Source organism: Nannospalax galili, unplaced genomic scaffold (assembly GCF_000622305.1).
Source record: "Nannospalax galili isolate Female #2095 unplaced genomic scaffold, S.galili_v1.0 scaffold208, whole genome shotgun sequence".
Classification (NCBI taxonomy): Eukaryota; Metazoa; Chordata; class Mammalia; order Rodentia; family Spalacidae; genus Nannospalax; species Nannospalax galili.
This window is the reverse complement of record NW_008357998.1, coordinates 1,338,684-1,357,230: the sequence shown is the minus strand read 5'-3', so window position 1 is coordinate 1,357,230 and position 18,547 is coordinate 1,338,684. Positions and strand designations below refer to the sequence as shown.

Sequence of the window (18,547 nt, the reverse complement as noted above, 5' to 3'; positions counted from 1 at the left end):
CCTCTCGCGGTGTGTTCCCGCAATTCTCTCTCTCTCTCTCTCTCTCTCTCTCTCTCTCTCTCTCTCTCTCTCTCTCTCTCTCTCTCGTTCTTTTTATCATTCTTTCTTTCCAGGTGTTTCAAAATTCCTTCTTTTATGATTTCCTTTTTACTTTGATAACTCACTTAAGTCATTCATTTAGTATGCATTTTCTGGTTACACATAATCTTCCTTTAACTATGTCTTTATTTCCTCTTAATTCAAGAAGGACAAATTCACTTGTTCTATCATTTAAGGTTGCCTGTTTTTTCCTTTTATGACTTAAAGTATCTGCTATGTCCTTCTGGCCCTTGTGGTTTCCAGTGAGAAACCCACTGTCGTTCCGGTGGTTCCCCTAAAGGTAAGGTGCTGTTTCTCCTCTATTGTTTTCCAATTTTTAAAAAGCATTTTGAAATTTGGTTATGATGTATTTTGTCATAGATTTCTTTGAGCTTAATGGGCTCTGGGGTTTGCTAGGTTCTTGATTTCATATGTGTATGTCTTTCACTAAACCTGTGACATCATTAACCAATACTCTAAGTACTTTTCTAGTCTGTTCTTCTTTCCTTTTTAGAGGCTTAGGATGAGTGCTTAGTCTTCCGGTCTCACAGGTCTCCGAGTTTTTATTAAACTTCCTTACTATACTTTTTCCTCTTTTGTTCAGATGTGATAATTTCTATTTTTAAGCTCACTGGGTTCTTTGCTGTGTTCTCTGTTCCATGGCTGAGCCCATCCAGTGAGTGCTTTTTAGGTTGGTCATATTTTTCTGTTCTAAAATCTACATTATGTTTTTTTTTATTATTGAATGGAAGTAAAATTCAAATTTCCCACTTGAGCTTCTCTGACAACATTTAGATAAGATCTTTACAGCTGGTTGGAGATGGAAGATCAGGATCCCAATATATAATCTTTCTGTAGAATCGGGGAGAAGCTGAGCCAGAATGGCTATGCTTAACTATGCTGTTAGGCTGTATTTTTCCATGAGGTTTGACTGTACTGGGGTGGTTTTTAATCTAAGTATCTCCTGTCTTGCTAGTTTGCACCTTTCCTGGTCATTTGTCTAAAGAGATGGGCTTTTGGGAACAATTTCTTTGCTCATTTCCCTAAGAGTTTTTGAACTGTTGTCTTTTCCTGTACACAGTTCAGGACATACAAAACAGAAAGAAAATCTAGGGGCCTTACTGCCACCTTATTCCCTGGGTCCTAAGGTTCTGCCTCCTCACAAATGTTTTATTAATAGAATATTATTGTTTTCTTCCTCTGTAATGTCCAGAAATTTTTTAGCTGTGTTTACTTGAAACATGGGAGGAAGTGTGTCTGCTCCATCAGAGTCAGAATCAGAGGGCATATCAGAGTCAGAATCAGAAGGCATAGCTTTCTGAGTCTGTAAAGCAATTTAAGACTTTGTAAATTATAAATCATTTTAGGAGATTAAAATTTTTTTTGATGTATTTAATTTTATTTTATGTGTATGGATGTTTTGCTTGCCTGTAAGTACATCATGTGTAAAAGCTGGAGGTCAGAAGATGGTGCTGGATCTTCTGGAACTGGAGTTACAGTCATTGTTAGTGGGTGCTGTCAGCTGAACGCAGGTCTTCTGTAAGAGCAGCAAGTGCTCTTAACCACTGAAACATCTCAGCCCCAGGAGACTTCTTTTTAAATATGGCTTCAACGTGAAGCCTAGGCTGGCCTAGAAGTCACTATGTAGCAAAGGATGAGCTTAAACTGCTTATCCTCCTGTCTCCACCTCCTGCGTGCTGGGATTATAGAGGTGCACTACCACCTCCATTGTTTATGTTGTGCTGGAGCTCAAACCCAGGGCCTTGTAAATGCTAGGCAGGCATTCTACCACCTGAGCTACCGTCCCAGCTCAGGAAAACTTTTACAAACTACACTTGACCTTCCCCATATCCCTCACCTCTCATTCTTCACAGCCCTGAGTTTCCTTTTCAGGGAGAAGGGTATGACTTGACATCAGCTCCTTTAAACATTAGAAATAGCTGGATTAAAAAGCCTGTTACTGTCAACTGTAGGTGTTTCACTCAAGATTGATGGGATGAAAACAGAAATAACAATCCTGGGACTCTCAATCATCCATTTTATAGATGAGGAAACTGACACCCAGAAAGGCATCAGTCTTCTCATGGAGCAGGGGTGATGAGTCTAAGCCTGCTCATAGACCTGGAATAGCACTTCTCAAACATTACTGTACAGATAGATTACCATGGATCTTGTTAAAGTGTAGACTGATTCTGGGGCAAGGCATGGAGATCCTGCCTTTTAAAGGAAGTAAGTCTGGCGTAGGCATGGAGATCCTGCCTTTTAAATTGTCATTGTATCGTGTGTGTGTGTGTGTGTGTGTGTGTGTGTGTGTGTGTGTGTGTATGTGTGTGTGTGTGCATGTGCGCACCCAGGCTTAAGGAGGCCAGATGAGCATGTCAGATATTCTGCTCCATTACTCTCTGACTTATTCCTTTGAGTCAGAGCCTCTCACCGAACCTGGAGTTAGGCAAGCTCTACCAAACCCTAGGATTCCTCCTATCTCCACCCAACACAGAACGGGGTTATAGGCATATGAGAGACTGTGCCCAGATTTTTATGTGGGTTTGGGGGATTTGAACTCAGGTCCTCATGCTTACACAGCAAGGGCTTTTACCCACTCAGCCGTCTCTCCAGGATGCTGCACTTTGAGTGACAACATTCTGGAATGCTCATTCAGTGCACAGCTCTTCACAATGCCCTTGTGAATTAATTTCAGGTCTTCTTCAAGGAATTGGAGAATAATATTTTGAGGACTCGATAAGTAATCATTTAAATCTCTGTGTGCCTTGTATATCAAAGGAAATGAAGATGTGACTGATCACGAAACATAGGCTAGGAGGGGTACTCCCCCCACCCCCCCACCGCCCACAAATCTCCACTAGTTCTACACTGTTGTTTTCAAAACTGCTCCAACTTTGGTAAAGACCAGGGAAAGCATATAAACAACTCTGAAGCTGCTTAGCTGCTCTTGTAATCTGCTTAGGGCTGCAGGTTAAGAATCTTTCCCTGCCTAGGAAGGATAAATTGCTGATCCTTCTCTATGATCTTAAGGAGTACGGTTCTCTAACAAGTAGCAATTTGATGGAGGCACACTGCAGTTCTAAGGCAAAGTGTGAAAGTGAACACCAAATATGCGTCTGGATCTATATCAGCTTTGCAGTGTAGAGGCAATTGAATACTCAAGGTGTTCCCAGTGTGGTCCTTGCTCCTGGCTCTATTAACTTTATAAGCAATCTTGAATATGCCACTTAATTTCTCTATGCTAAATTTATCAAAAGAGTTGAATGACTTATGAGTTAAGGTCTATCTAAAAATCATATAAAACACTACACAAATTAATGCTAGTAGCTAAATGCAATGTTGAAGACTGAGCCAAGAATCCCAGTGAATTTGATTGTAGCCGACAAATCTTGAGAAGGGAAGACACAATAATCAATTTTCAAACGCCATATGTTCAAAATCCCTAGTGATCACTTTGGCCCATTCTCTATTAAACATCACTGAGCTTGGAATTACTGACTTTAAAGTTCCGTCCCTCAGTGGGAGTACCCAGAGTACCAGTTAGGCAGAGATCATCTGTGTTCTACAATGCACTGTTCACATGATTGGCATCCCTACAGTTGCAGTGGATATGGGGATTTATTTTCTTCAGGTATCTAGAGCCTTATAAGAGTTGTACCACTGTGTGTGTGTGTGCGTGCGTGTGTGCGCACATGACTTCAATGTCTGTTTACTGATAGATATAGTGAGTGTCAGTTTTCTCTTGTTATCAGAAAACTCCTAAGCCTGCCCCAGTCTCACCCCTCCTTCTTCCAACTTCTTACTTAGCCCTTAGGTTGGTGTTTACGCTTATGATGGTGGGATTAAGGTGTCAGGAGGGACAAATCAGAATGCAAAGATTCTGTTGTCTTCTATGAAGGCCGCAACGAGACAGCTTACAGGAACAGTACTCAGCTCCGTGAAATATTTCTCAACTTGTGGTGAGTTTGAGCACAATAATAACTAGAGGGTGTTGGAGGGTTGATCTGGCTCTAAAACAAAGAAATAGGAGAGAACATTCTGGACCTGTGGGCCTGACCTGAGGTTGGGGTTTAAAATGGGACAGAACACACCCAAACCTCCTTATAATGCCATGTGACAAACTAATGCGTGAAACTTGGTTACTACCAGGTCATTGCAAACCTTGATTACTGAACTGGTTCACCAGCTACCCAAAGAGACCCTCCCCTTTTGTGGTTTCATAGCAAACACTTTTCTGGGAAATGAGGGATCTGAGCAAACAGTTCCTTACTCCCAGGATGAACTTGAGGCTTCTGGGACAGTGTGAGGATAGGGAGAGAGCGTGCATGGAAGTGACCGCAGGCACTGTGGGTGGCGTTGCCTTCTCCCTCTGAGGTTAAAGTGTTTGTTTGCTCCATTCTGAAGCAAGGTACATACAAGATTGTCTTTTAATGGCCTTGGTTTGGTTTGTGCTTGGATCTCCAACTTGATTCTCTCTGTCTCAGAGGGACCTTGGATAACATTTATGAGCCTAACTGATCAGTAGAAGAAATAGTAGTCTTCCATCGACCCCTTAGTTCAGTAACAACGAAATTGTCCATCTTCCTCTATGTCTTTGCTGAGATAGAGACCTGGAGGTCCTGGGTGAGTAAGTGACATCAGAGACCCTATCTCAAACCTTCTGGAACTGGTAATGGAAGATCATCCTCTGTAATTTCCCATAATTGATCTTTGCTGCCTGGGTCTAATAGGACATAACTCCAGGTACCTAACATGCTAGTTCTTGACATATCACTTTGCCACATTCACGTCTTTCTACAGAAGAGCAATTTATAATCCCCCAAAGAAGAGAAGTCCCATCCTTTCATTAAACACAGGAATTAGTCTCTACCCCAAAAGAATGGATTTGGGAGAGGCAAAAATGTGAAGCTAAAAATCAAGTCTCATATTTGATTTGGGCATATTTAGCTTCAGGACTGAAGGAAAGCACAATTTTTTAGGAAAACACCAGCAGAATGAGTTTAACCTTTGCTGATCTCTGTGGCCAATAGAACTGACCACATTTCTTCTGCTCTTCCCAAAAGTTTTGCAGAGACATGGAGGGTCATCTGTGAAAGAAACTCTGTAAGGATCAGTTGGCTTTCCCAGTTACTCACAATTGAAACACTGCACATGAAGCACACAGAGCCACAATTATCTACCATGCAGATCCCAAGGTTCAACCCGAGGACTGCTGTGCAACTCTGTGAGGAGTTCAACCCGAGGACTGCTGTGCAACTCTGTGAGGAGTTCAACCCGAGGACTGCTGTGCAACACTGTGAGGAGTTCAACCCGAGCACTGCTGTGCAACTCTGTGAGGAGTCTTCTTCACTTAATGCATCACACTTAGGAGTGTACGAGAATACTGTCCAGGCCTACAGGCGCATCTTCCAAACTAAACATGCAAAAGAAATTCACACAGACAGAGGGAGTAAGATGTGGGTAGTGTGAAAGCCAAGTATGATTTTTAAGTTTTGGGAGGTACTCTTAGAGGTGTCAAAAGATTGGTAAGGAAGTTGTCTCCAGGCAGAACTTTGAGACCAGAAACAAATTAAGAGTTGGGGCATTTGAACAGGCACCAGTAAGGACTGATGCATCTCCTTCTCAGTTCAGGGCAAGGACTCCTCGGCCCTTGACTGAGAGAGAAGAGGTTCCAGAGAGGAACATGTGTCCCAGCCATAGGCTGTTCACATGGCTTTCTTGACGTCTTAAGAGTCTAATATAGAGTTAATTTTTGAACATTTTGTGTCAGATATGCTACTTACATTATTTAATTTTCCTAATGACCTTAAAAGGAAGACATTATTTATTTCATTTTGTGGATGGAATAAGGTTCCCAAAGGATTTGAAGCTTATTAAGAGCAAATAGCCCGTTTGTGGAGCAGGAATTTAAAACTGCATGTGTTTGAGCCTAAAGACTATGTTCTTGGGCTGGTGAGATGGCTCAGCAGGTATGCTGCCAATCTTGATCATCTGAGTTTGATCCCTGGGATTCACATGGTGGAAGGAGAGAATGGATTCCTGAAAGTTGTTCTCTGACCTCCATACATAAGCTGTGGCACAAGTATTATGATATATATATATATATGTATATACATATATATGTAATTTAAGAAGAATATGTTCTTTCTATTGCATTGCCCCTGGCAGTAATTTACCTTAATCTTACATTTTGAACTGTTTCCAATGTAATAAGACCTTGGTAAGATTTTCAGATAAAATGTAGTGCTCAGTGAACTTGGAACTTCTGAGAATTTTTTTTTTGTCTTTTGAGACAGGGTCATCCTGTAGCACCAGCTGGCCTAGAACTCACTGTGTAGACCAGGCTGATCTTGAACTCACAGAGATCTGCCTGCCTTTGCCTCTCCAGTGCTGGGATTAAAGGCATGGCCCGGCAGACAATCCTAATTCTAATAGGTTCTCCACACAAAAGCAGGAAACAAAGTTCATGACTTCTTAGTGTCTTGAAAGAATTAGAACATTTGGGAACCTGGTCTGAGAAGCAGTGCTCTAGTTTTCCCTGTAGCTTTGGCAGAGCCAGGACATGTCAGGTGCAGGTGGCATAGGCTAAGAGCGATGCTACCTTTGGCTGTCCACTGGGAATCCCATAGTCCCAGCTATGCTTCAGAAAGGTACAAGCCCTGCCTGTGTACAGCGCTGGAGCGGGCCCATTGCCCAAGAATTAGATAATCAGAGGAGCTGGCCATGTGCTTTCTAAAGCCACCGAGGACTTGGTGAGGTAAAGCTATCTGTAGTTTCCTCTGTGGAATGATGGAAAAGTCGCAGGCTCGGATCTCATCACTGAATTCCATCACTAATTTACTCACTCAGCAAATACAATCGAATCAACAGCTTACCTATGTGCCAAGAACTGCTGTAGGTAGTGAGACTGCAGAAATGTAAAGGTGGCCTCATGAAGGCCATTCCAGTAGGGGGATAAACGCAAAAGGGAATCACAGCAAGGCAACCGGGTTTATCTCTGGCAGCAGTTCACAGGTGGTCATTGTGTTTCTACTGAACAATCTGAGCATCAGAAGGCAAGAACGATGACAGTGAACGGGGAAAAGAAAATAAGACCAAAATATCTCGACGATCCTAAGGAAAAAAAAAAAAAAAAGAACTTGAAGTCACATCATATAACATTAGAGGACTGATCACAAAGTGGGGAAAAAATAAATGACTAAGTCAAAGATTAACCAGAGGGTTGAAGTTAAGAACATTAGCTTAAACCTTCAAAGAGTGAAATAAGGGATCCTACACAAATGAAGTTTCCATGCCCTAGGTTATGGAAGGGGTTGGCTGAGGTAAGAGGTTAAGGCTATTTGGAGGTTCTTTGGAGCTTTTCAGGATCCTTCTGCCCAGGGTAAATTTTCTTGAATGTTAGGAAAGAAAAGGAAAACAAAACAAAAACAAAAACTCATGCTAAAACTTACAGTTTATTTTTAAAGTTCATCTTTGTGAATATTTTCTTCTGTGGCTTATGTTAATAGGGCAAGGCATATGTCTGTAGCTGAATTAGTGTGGGTGTGCTATGTTAGACAGGACTATGATTTAGACAGGAAAAGATGCTGAAATGATCTGAGAAATATGTGGCTGATGAACTTAATACCTGGATATGGAGTTAAAACCTAATCTCCCATGTTAGCGTGTCTATTTGTGATGTTCGTATCAGGATATAATGATACATTCACTGGTATCCAGGGTTCAAAGCACCTCCTCTCCAAGTAACTATTCTATTGTCCCTCAGAATTAAGACAACATTCTCTGGAGGCAAGTGAGGATTAAATAAAAGGTTATGCAGGAACAGAGCTCATAATAGAAATAACATTTACTTAGGCTATTTTATAGCTGGATTAAGAATATACATAATATATATAAAGCTTCATGACCCTGTAATTATTCTGCATGATGCTAACATTTGACCAATTTCCCTCCTTTTGCGAATGGCAGGACTGGGGTTTGTGGAGGGGAAATATGGCATGATGATAAATTTACAAAGAATGAAAGCAGTTCATTTATTGGAACATCAGACACTTCGATTTTTTTTTTTTTTGGAGACAAGGTCTCAAGTATCCCAACATGACCTCAAATTGGCGATGTAGTTTGGAATGACCTTGAAAGTTGGATCCTCCTGCTTCTATCTCCAGAATACTGTGACTATGGCCATGCAACACCACACCTAGTTTATGTGCTGATGGGGATCCAACCCAGTTTTTTAAAAACTATTTTATTATTTTTTTATTTTATGTGTATGCATGTATTGCCTGCATGTAGGTAAGTACACCCGTGTCATGTGATGCCCGCGGAGGACAGAAGAGGCTGTCAGATCCCCTGGAACTGGAGTTAAGGACAGTTGTTAGCTGCCATGTGTGTACTGGGATTTGAACCCGGGTCTTCTATAAGAACAGTCAGTGCTCTTAACTGCTGAGCCATCTCTCCAGCCCCCCAACCCAGTTTTTAATGCATGCTAGGTAAATCAACTGAACTATATCCCCAGCGTCAGTTTCAAAATCCTCGGTTGATAGTTTACACTATAATTTACTGAACACTTTCATTTTGTACCATATTTTCTAAAAGTAATTTCTTCTGGTTTGTGTCAACACAAAGCACTGAACTTCTTTAACAAAGTACTCACCTTCCCTAGGGTAGAGCAAAGGTCTCATAACCAATGGTCCTCATGACTACGAGAGTCTTTTGCCCTTATTCTCCAGGGAGCCTGGAATCGAAACACCAGTTGCCCAGTGACTGTCAAGATGAGTGACAACGCTTCTCTGGTTCCCCCAGCACCAAGCCAGGGTCTTACTACCCCCTGCAAAGGACCCTCTAAGTTCAAGCAGAGGCAGAATCGCCTGTTGAAGAGCAAGCCTCCTGAGAAAGGCATTTGAAAGGGTACGAGCAGGATGGAAAGGAAGGCTGTCCATTACTTTCCGCTCCCACAAGACGGCTATCATTTTGAGAAGTACTGTTCGTGGTATTAAACAGACTTAGGAGATCTACTTCTCAAAGTCGTCTTTGGTGAATCATGTCTGCAATCCTGCAATCCCTTTCCCTCTTAGCTCCCAGGTCCCTGGCCAGTTAATTTTAACAGGAAAATGGAGCTTACTACAAAGACTTTTGACTTGACCCTCCAGGCCTTATTTGTCCAGACTTTTTCCTGACACATCCTGTGTTTTTACCACCAACGTTTCCAGAAAACACAGGACTTCATTTTGTTTCCTTTTTGTTGCTGTTTCTCTCTTTGTAGCTTGAATGTTTGGTTCTCCATTTTTCTCTCTTGCTCCTTAGAAAAATCCTATTTTCAAAACATATGCCATATTAATTTCACTTATATTGTCTCTTAAGCTTACCATTACTTTCACATTTGTGTTATGATAACATTCAGCTGCCACGACTTATATTATTTCACATTGTATTTATTTATTTACCTCTGTTCACTAGGGCTAAAATCACTCAGAAGAAATTTGGTTTTCCCTTTATTCTCTATGCCTAACAGGAAGCTTGGTATGCAGTCCATTAATGAACTAAAATTTTAATGTTTTGTGGCTTGGTCATCTCAATTTCCATTTTAAAAAGTGAAGCTTAGGGGCTGGTGGGAGGGCTCAGTGGGTAAAGGTCCTTGCTGTGCAAGTCTGGCAACTTGAGTTTGAACCCCAGAACCCACATAAAGGTAGAAGGAGAGAACCAATTCCACAAAGTTGTTGTCTGATCCCCCCACCTCTCTCTCTCTCTCTCTCTCTCTCTCTCTCTCTCTCTCTCCACACACACACACACACACACACACGAAATGGAAACATTTTCAAAATGAAGATAGCTGGGTATGGTGGTGCAGACTTTTAATCCCAGCACTAAGGAGACAGAGGCAGGCAGATCTCTGTGAGATTGAAGATAGCCTGGTCTACATGCAAGTTCCAGGCCAGCTGGGGCTACAGGGAGACCCTGTCTCAAAACAGTAACAACAAAAATAAAGCTTAGCTTGGGTAATAGGTCAGTTAGTAGGGTGCTTGCCTAGCACTCATGAAGCCCAAGGTTCATTTGAGCTCCACATAAACCAAGTGTGGGGGAGTGTGTCTGTCATCCTAGCACTCTGGAGGTAGATGCAGAAGGATGAATAGTTCAAGGGCATCCTCAGCTGCATAGCTAGTTCAAGGCCAGTCTGGGCTACAAGAGACCATGTCACAAAAAGAGAAGCTTGGCTAAATTGTCCTCTGATCACTCATTCTGGCTTTCTGTTGTCTTTCGCTGAGTATCTAGAGGGGAAACATACCCACTCTCTACTAGGGATATACTGAGACATGTCAGAGTGACATTTTCTTGACTCCCGTTGAATACAGATAGAGGAGTTTCTCAAATGAAAATACCTAAACTCCTTTTCCCTTGAGTCAAGAAACAGTTCATGTAATTTTAGGGTCTCTTTGCTCTGATCTCAGCTAATATGTTTTATTTATTTGTTTTTGCCTAGGTTCGGAGATGATATCCCAGGCATGGAGGGGCTAGGAACAGGTGAGCTATGGGGACACTGAACACTTTCTGTCTGAAGTTTCCTCCTTGCAGAAATTTTAGGCTTCAAGGGGCAGTGGAAATTTACAAATTTACAATATCCAAGGCAGCAGATCCTTTGAAGACAGAAAAATGGAGATTTAATTTATCTTCCTAAGTAAGTATGTGTGTACCTAGATGCAAAAATGCTAAAAGAAAGCCAGGTGTGGTGGCGCACTCCTTTAATCCCAGCACTTAGGAGGCAGAGACAGGCAGGTCTCTGTGAGATTGAGGCCAGATTGGTCGACATAGGGAGTTCCAGTTCATCTGGGGCTTCAGGGAGACCCTGTCTCAAAAAGACCAAAAAAAAAATGCTAAAAGAAAGGCCAACTATAGACTCATGAACTCTAAGATTCTCAAAAGTGCATCCATTCCACCTTTATTTTTGAGAAGAGGAATTTGAGGCACAGAGAGTACCAGTGTGAGGCCACAGACTGAGGTATTGGAAATAAAGGCGGGCCTGGAGAACCCTTCCATTCTAGCAGACAAACCACTCCTTATCAACTTCCTCCTCTTATGAATTCCATAGCTCCTCGAACAAGGGCACACATTGAATGCATCTGAATGATCTTTTTAATTGACCAGACTATTTTCATTTATTAGATGATGATTACAAATGCTGTGGGTAATTTTGAAAAATGTTAATAGACTGTTTCTTAAAGAAGGTTTAGATTTACAGGAGAATTTAGCACAAGGCCAAGAGGACTCACAGAATTCTCACTTCTGCTTTTACAGTTCCCTATTATTAACTTAATGTGTTGGCGCATTTATGCAACAGGATGAGTCACAGTCCATACATTCTTGCTGTAGTAAATGAAGCCCTAGCTGGTTTGCTGTGCTGTAGGGTTCTAAGGGTTTTGACAATTGCATGGAATTGTGTAACCACCATTACTATGTCATGCAGAATGTTTCACTGTCCTCAACATTCCCTGACAGCGATATCTTCCTTTCCCAGCCCCAGACCTCTGAACACCATAAGCCTTTTACTTACTGTGTTTTTCCTTTACTTTTTCTAGAATATTGTCTACTTAGAACCATGTAGTACGTAGATTTTCTACACTGACTTCTTCCACTTAGCAATATTAATTTATGCTTCCTCCATGTCTTTTTAGTATTCAACAGCTCATTTCTTTTTTTATTGCTGAATACTATTCCATTTATGCATATACTACAGGCTGCTTACCCTATTAAAGGACATCTTGATTTCTTTCCATCATTAGCAATAATGAATAAAGCTGCTGTGTCTGTCTGTGCATATCCTGCATGTGCGTGCATGTGTGCAGGATTTGTGTGGATATAAGTTTTTTAAAAAATGTATTGAATTTTTATGGGCTGGAGAGATGACTCACTTTTTTTGCAATTTTTATACAATATACTTTTATGGTATTTAGATTCCCTTTCCTAGCTGCACCTCTCCTTACTTCCTCCCCCATGCTCTCTAATATGTATATTAATAACATATATATCTTGTAGAGTCTGATTTGTATCCCCAAATTTCCTTCAGTGTGGGTCTCTCCACTGGAGCCTGTTTGACCTACCAAGAGTCCCATCCCCTTTAAGGTGTTTCCTAGCCACTGTTATTTCTTCTTTTGAGAGTTGTCTGTTCACATCCATAGCCCATTGTTTAATTGCATCATTTGTTTTCTTCCCTGATGTTTGAGTTCTTTGAACATTCTAGATATGAATCCTCTGTCAGATGTGTAGCTGCTGAAGATTTTCTCCCACTCTGTGAGTTTCCTCTTCACTCAATTGGTTGTCTCCTTTGCTGTAGAGAAGCCTTTTAGTTTAATGAGGTCCCATTTGTTGATTGTTCACCTTAATTCCTGAGTGACGAATTCCTGATTCCTTTCCCTGCACCTTTATTTTCTTGGGTACTGCCCATGTTTTCTTTTAACGTTTTAAGCATTTCAGGATTTACATTAAGGTCTTCGATCCACTTGGAGTAAACTTTGGTGCAGGGTGATGGGTATGAATTTAATTTCATTTTCTGCATGTGGAAATCCAGTTTTGCCGGCGCCATTTGTTGAAGATGCTGTCTTTCCTCCAGTGTTTTTGGCGCCTTTGTCAAATATCAGGTGACTGCAATTGCATGCACTCATGTTTGGGTCTTCTATTGTGTTTCATTGATCTACAAGCCTGTTTTGTGCCAATACAATGCTAATTTTATGACTATAGCTCTATAATATACTTTGAGGCCTGGTATGGTAATTCCCCAAGGATTGCTCTTTGTGCTCAAGATTGCTTTGACTACCTGGGGTCTTTTGTGTTTCATATGAATTTTAGGATAGGCTTTTCTACTTCTGTGAAGAATGTCATGGGGATTTTGAGTGGGCTTGCATTGATTCTGTAAATCGCTTTTGATAGGATGGTCGTTTTCACAATATTAATTCTACTAATCCATAAGCGCGAGGGGGCCTTTCTGTCTTCTTAGGTCTTCCTCAGTCTCTTTCTTCAAAGAGTGAAAGCTTTCATTGAAGAGATCTTTAATGTCTTGGTTAGGTTTAGCCCTAGAGATTTGGTAGGGGGAGCTATAATGAGGGTTTCCACGAATTCTTTCTCTGATTGCTTGTTATTTGTATATAGAAAGGATACTGATTTTTGTAAATTAATTTTGTATCCTGCCACTTTGCTGAAAATGTTGCTCATTTCTACAAGTTTTCTGGTGGAATTTTTGGATCTCTTATGTGTAATATCATATCATCTACAAATACTGATAATTCACCCTCCTCTTTTCTACTTAGTACCCCTTTAATTTCCTTTTCTTGTCTTATTGCTCTAGCTAGAGTTTCAAGCACAATATTAAAAAGGATTGGGGATAGTGGCCAGCCTTTTCTGGTTCCTGGTTTTAATGGGAATGCTTCCAGTTTTCCTCCATTTAGAATGATGTTCCCTGTGGGTTTGTTATATATAGTCTTAATTATGTGGAAGTGTGTTCTCTTCAGTCCAATTCTTTCTAGGACATTTATCATGAATGTATGTTGGATTTTGTCAAAGACCTTTTCTGTGTCTTTTGAGATGATCCTGTGATTTTTGTCTTTAAGTCCATTTATATGATTTATTAAATTTATTGGCTTACATATATTGAACCATCCCTGCATCTCTGAAAAAAAGACAACTTGGTCATGGTGGGTGATCTTTTTGATGTGTGTCTATATTTTTTTGAGAATTTTTGTATCAATGTTCATTAGGGATATGGGCCTATAGTTCTCTTTTTTGCTATGTCTTTTTCTGGCTTTGGATATTAGAGTAATCTTGGCTTAGTTTGGGGATTCTCTCTCTATTTTTGTCTTTTTAATAATTTAAGTAGTATTGCTCATAGATCTTTGAAGGTCTGGTAAAATTCTGCTGTGAGTCCATCTGGGGCTGGGCTTTTTTAGTTAGGAGGCTTGTTTCAATTTCCTTAGTTATTATGAATCTGTTGAAACTGTTGATCTCTTATTGGTTTAACTTTGGTGGTTTCAGTGAATTTAGAAATTCATCCATTTCTTTTAGATTTTCAAACTGAATAGAGTATAGATTTTTAAACTATTCCCTTATAACGTTCTAGATTTTTTTGATGCCTGCTATGATGTTTCCCCTTTTATCTCTGATTTTATTGAACTGGATTTGCTCTTTCTTTCTTTTGGTTAACTAGGCTAAAGGTCTGCTTATATTGTTTATCTTTGCAAAGAACCAGCTCTTAGATTCATCGATTCTTTGTATTGTTTTCCTTGTTTCTATTTTATTCATTTCTGCTCTGATTTCTATTATTTTTTATCTGTTGGGTTTGGGTTTGATTTGTTCTTGCCTTTCCAGATTCTTGAGTAATACCATCAAGTCATTTATGTCTGCTCTTTCTGATTTTTTAATGTAGGTGCTTAAACCTATAAATTTCCTTCTTAAGACTGCTTTTAAAGTGTCCCAGAGGTTTTGTTGTGTTGTATTATCATTGTCACTGAGCTCCAGGAATACTTTTATTTCTTTTGTGACTTCTTCTTCCATCATTCAAAGGTATGTTGTTACATTTCCATGAGTTTGTGTAGTTACTAGAGCTTCTTTTGCTGTTGATTTTAAGCTTTATTGCATTATGATCTGATAGACTGCATGGAATTATTTTAGTTTTGGGGTATCTGTTGAGGTTTGTTTTGTGCCCCAGAATATGGTCTATTTTAGAGAAACTTCAGTGGGCTGCTGAGTAGAATGTGTGTTTGGGTGGAATATTCTGTAAATGTGTTATGTCCATTTGAAGGATGATATTTAATTCAGATATTAAATCTCTGTTTACTCTATGTTCAGTCGACTTGTCTATTGGAGAGAGTCAGGTATTGAAGTCACTTACTATTACTGATTTGGGGTTAATCTGTGTCTTGAAGTCCTATAGTGTTGTTTTTATGAAATTGGGTGCACTAGAATTTGGTGTAAAATATGCTCACAATTGTAATGTCTTCTTGGTCAATTGCTTACTTGATCAGAATGAAGTGATCTTCTTTATCTTTTACATTAATTTTAATTTGAAGTCTTTTGTCAGATATTAGAATTGCCATGCTTGCTGGTTTCTTAGTACCATTTCCTTGGAATTATTTTTTCTCCCATCTTTTCACCCTAAGGTAATAGAGGAATTTTGTTTCTTAATCCATTCATCTAGTCTGTGTCTTTTGACTGGAGAGTTAAGACCATTGGTATTTGAATTTATTATTGAAAGATGTGTATAGGTTGCTGTCGTTTCAATTTTCTATTTGTGTTCTTAGTCTTGTCTCTGTAACTGTTCCTTCATTTGTTTTTGTTCTGTAACCTCGTGAACATGGTCATTTCTCTGTTCAGTCCTTTGTTTTGCTTTGCGTATTCTCTGTAGGGCTTGTTCGGTGGACATGAATTCTTTTAACTTTGAATCATGGAAGATCTTTCTTTCCATTTTGACTATGATAGGCAGTTTTTCTGGGTAAAGCATTCTGGGTTGGCATCTGTGGTCATTTAGAACTTGGAATACTTTGTGCCAGGCTCATCTGGTTTTTATAGCTTGTGCTAAAACGTCAGCTGTCGTTCTGATGGGTTTGCATTGTCTGTAACTTGCCTTTCTCTTGCAACTTTCAGTACTCTGTCTTTGCTCTGCACATTTAATGCTTTTACTCTGCTATGCCACGGGGAACTTCTGTTCTAGTTCTGTCTACTTGGTGTTCTGTGTGCTTCTTATATCTGTATGGGTATGTCTTTCCTTAATTTAGGGAAATTTTCTTCTATAATCCTATTGAAGATCTGGTCAATGCCATTGACCTGAGATTCTTTTCCTTCCTCTATGCTTCTGGTGCATAAATTTGGTCTTTTCATGGTGTCCCACATTTTCTGAATATTCTATTCCTGTGTTTTGAAATTTTTTCATATTCTTTGCTTAAGCAGTTCAATGCTTCAACTTTATCATCCAATCTTGATTTTCCATTTCATTCATTCTGCTGGTGAGACCTTCTCCTGTCATTTCAAATGGACTCATTGAGCTTTTCAATTCCATCTTCATTTCGGCCTGTTTTCTTTAATAGTTTTATATCTATTGTGAATTCACTTTTCATATCCTGAATTGTCTTTGTCATTTAAGGCATCCCTATATTTGTATTTTCTTGAACTTCAGTCAGGAGTTGACCCCATCCTCTGTGAGTTCTTCATGTTTTCTTTAAATTCATGAATTCTTTGATTATATTTATGATTGTTCTTTTTAAATTCTGTGTCCTGGGGTTTCTCTAGGTAGTTCTCATTGTAGCACACTTCTGTAGGACTGGTGGGATTTGGTGGGGACACACTATCTTTGTTTTTCATATTACTTATGTTTCTGTTTTGTGACCTGGGCATATGGAACTATTTGTTGGTTGGGTTTCTGACATGAAATTCAAGCCCGATTTTGTTGAGTTGACGTTTGATTCTGTTTATATTATTTGGTGTAGCTTGGTTGTTTCTGATCAGCTATGAATGATTAGTTGGTCTGTGTTTCAGATTTTCTCTTTTGACTTCTTTAATGGAGGGATGGGATGGTTCCAGGCAGGTTACTTAGTAGCTCTCCAGCTGGGTGCAGGATCCTAGGCCCAAGTCAGGGTGATAGGGATCAACTGAGCCAGTTCTAACTAACTAGCAGAGAAGGTGTGAACCCTGGAGCAGTGCTACTGGGCCTATTCCCAAAGCAAGAGGATGGTGACCCTGTGACCTGGCAGAGCAGGGGATCTGGCTAACTCACCCAGCTAGTCATGTGCTCTCTGGCAGCCTCAGTGGGAAAGGGCTGTGTGGATATAAGTTTGGAACTCATCCAATACAGTAAATAAATGGTGATAATCATTTTCTGTGGTCAAGCACCACTTCTGGGATCTCAAATACATTTTCCACCTTTTTTTTTTGGTCTTTTTGAGACAGGGTCTCCCTGTAGCCCCAGCTGTCCTGGAACTCACTATGTAGACCAGGCTGGCCTTGAACTCACAGAGATCTGCCTCTGCCTCCTGAATGCCAGGATTAAAGGCGTGCGGCATGACGACTGGCATTTTCCACCATTTTTAAAGCTCATTTGCTGTTCTTTTGGATTAATGCCTTTTATAATTGAGTTAGGTATAGATAGGCCAGCAGGTTTGTGTTGAGTTCTGGAAGATAGGCTAACCTGCTCCCCCGCAACTACCCTCAGAACATTGGAAAGTGTACGATTTCTATTGAGGGAAGGTCTAATGTCTTTGACTTAGTTTATGCTTCATCTATGTAACTGTAATTCATGGCTGCTTGTTTGATCCCTCTGGGTGTCAGTCAGCTTCTCTGTAAAAAAGGGAAGATAACATCTTTGAAATAAGAGACTGGAGTAGATGATGTTTTGAGGTCACTGCTTAACATGTGATTTGAGACAGACATCTCAAAATGTACAGGAACTGAAGAACAAGTCAGAGAAGCTCACGGGATCCATTTGAATCTATAGGAAGGTGATAGAATCCAAGATTCGTGGAATGTAAAGTGTTCCTAACTCTCATTTTACTCCTTGGCTGGACGATAGTCCCACTCTGTTTTCTTGGTGGTTCAGCATTTGGGAGTCTCAGTGAGCTGTAACCTCAGCTGAGTTGTGGTCTGCTCCACAAATAAGGTGCAAAATGAAACAGCTAGGAGATAAGCAATAGTTATGCAATTGTCCTGAGCCTCCCTGGGCTACAAAGTCATTCCACAGGTCTTCCCAGGTATGGAGAGTAGAGGAGATTCGGCTGCCTGGAGGATGTCTATTTTTTGCAGAAGAGACTGTGCTGGGGAAAGGTCTGCTGAGCTGTTCTTGCATCTCTTGCAGATATCATGGTGATCTGTCCCTGGGAAGCATTCAGCCACCTGGAACTGCATGAGCTTGCTCAGTTTGGGATCATCTGAAGCACTGAGCTCTGCCCCTCTCAAGAGCATCTACTGGAAATTTCATTGCTTTTACCTAATTGCTCTGTCTGAACCTTGAAATTCTGTATTTGAATTTGAAATACAAATATATTTCTTTGAAATACACGGTCGTGACTCATGAGTAACTACAAGTGTTCTTTCTTGCAATGTAGCTCCACTTCCTTAGTGAATAAAAAGGCATTTTGTTAAGGACATTTTAAACGTTTTACCTTTTCTTATCAGCTAGTTAGAAGACATTCAAATTTCTCTACATTTTGTTTCAGCGTTGTTAGGCACTTGCTATGTTAGCAGTGGACTTATAGGACGACGTGTATGTATTTGAGAGGCTCAGAAAGCAGGATTACCACAAGTCTGAGGTCAGCCTGGGCTGTATAGTGATTTCCATGCACGCCTGAGCTAGAGTGTGGGGATATCTTTCAAAAAGAGAAGAAAAGGAGAAGAGGAGGAGAAAGAGGAGGAGTATGAGGAGTAGAGGAGGAAGAGGAGATAGAGGAGGAAGAGGAGATGGAGGAGGAGGAGGAGAAGGAGGAGGAGGAGGAGATGG

At 40.4% G+C, this 18,547-nt stretch overlaps 1 protein-coding gene across 1 annotated transcript; it reads left to right on the top strand.

Annotated features, from left to right (window-relative positions):
- The first annotated feature begins 8,852 nt into the window (after positions 1-8,852).
- Positions 8,853-17,982, top strand: Pde6h (phosphodiesterase 6H). Its single transcript, XM_008856036.1, has 4 exons — positions 8,853-8,976; positions 9,696-9,705; positions 10,559-10,599; positions 17,906-17,982. The coding sequence occupies exons 1-4, from the start codon at positions 8,853-8,855 to the stop codon at positions 17,980-17,982; spliced, it is 252 nt and encodes an 83-aa protein (XP_008854258.1).
- Positions 17,983-18,547: the final 565 nt, after the last annotated feature.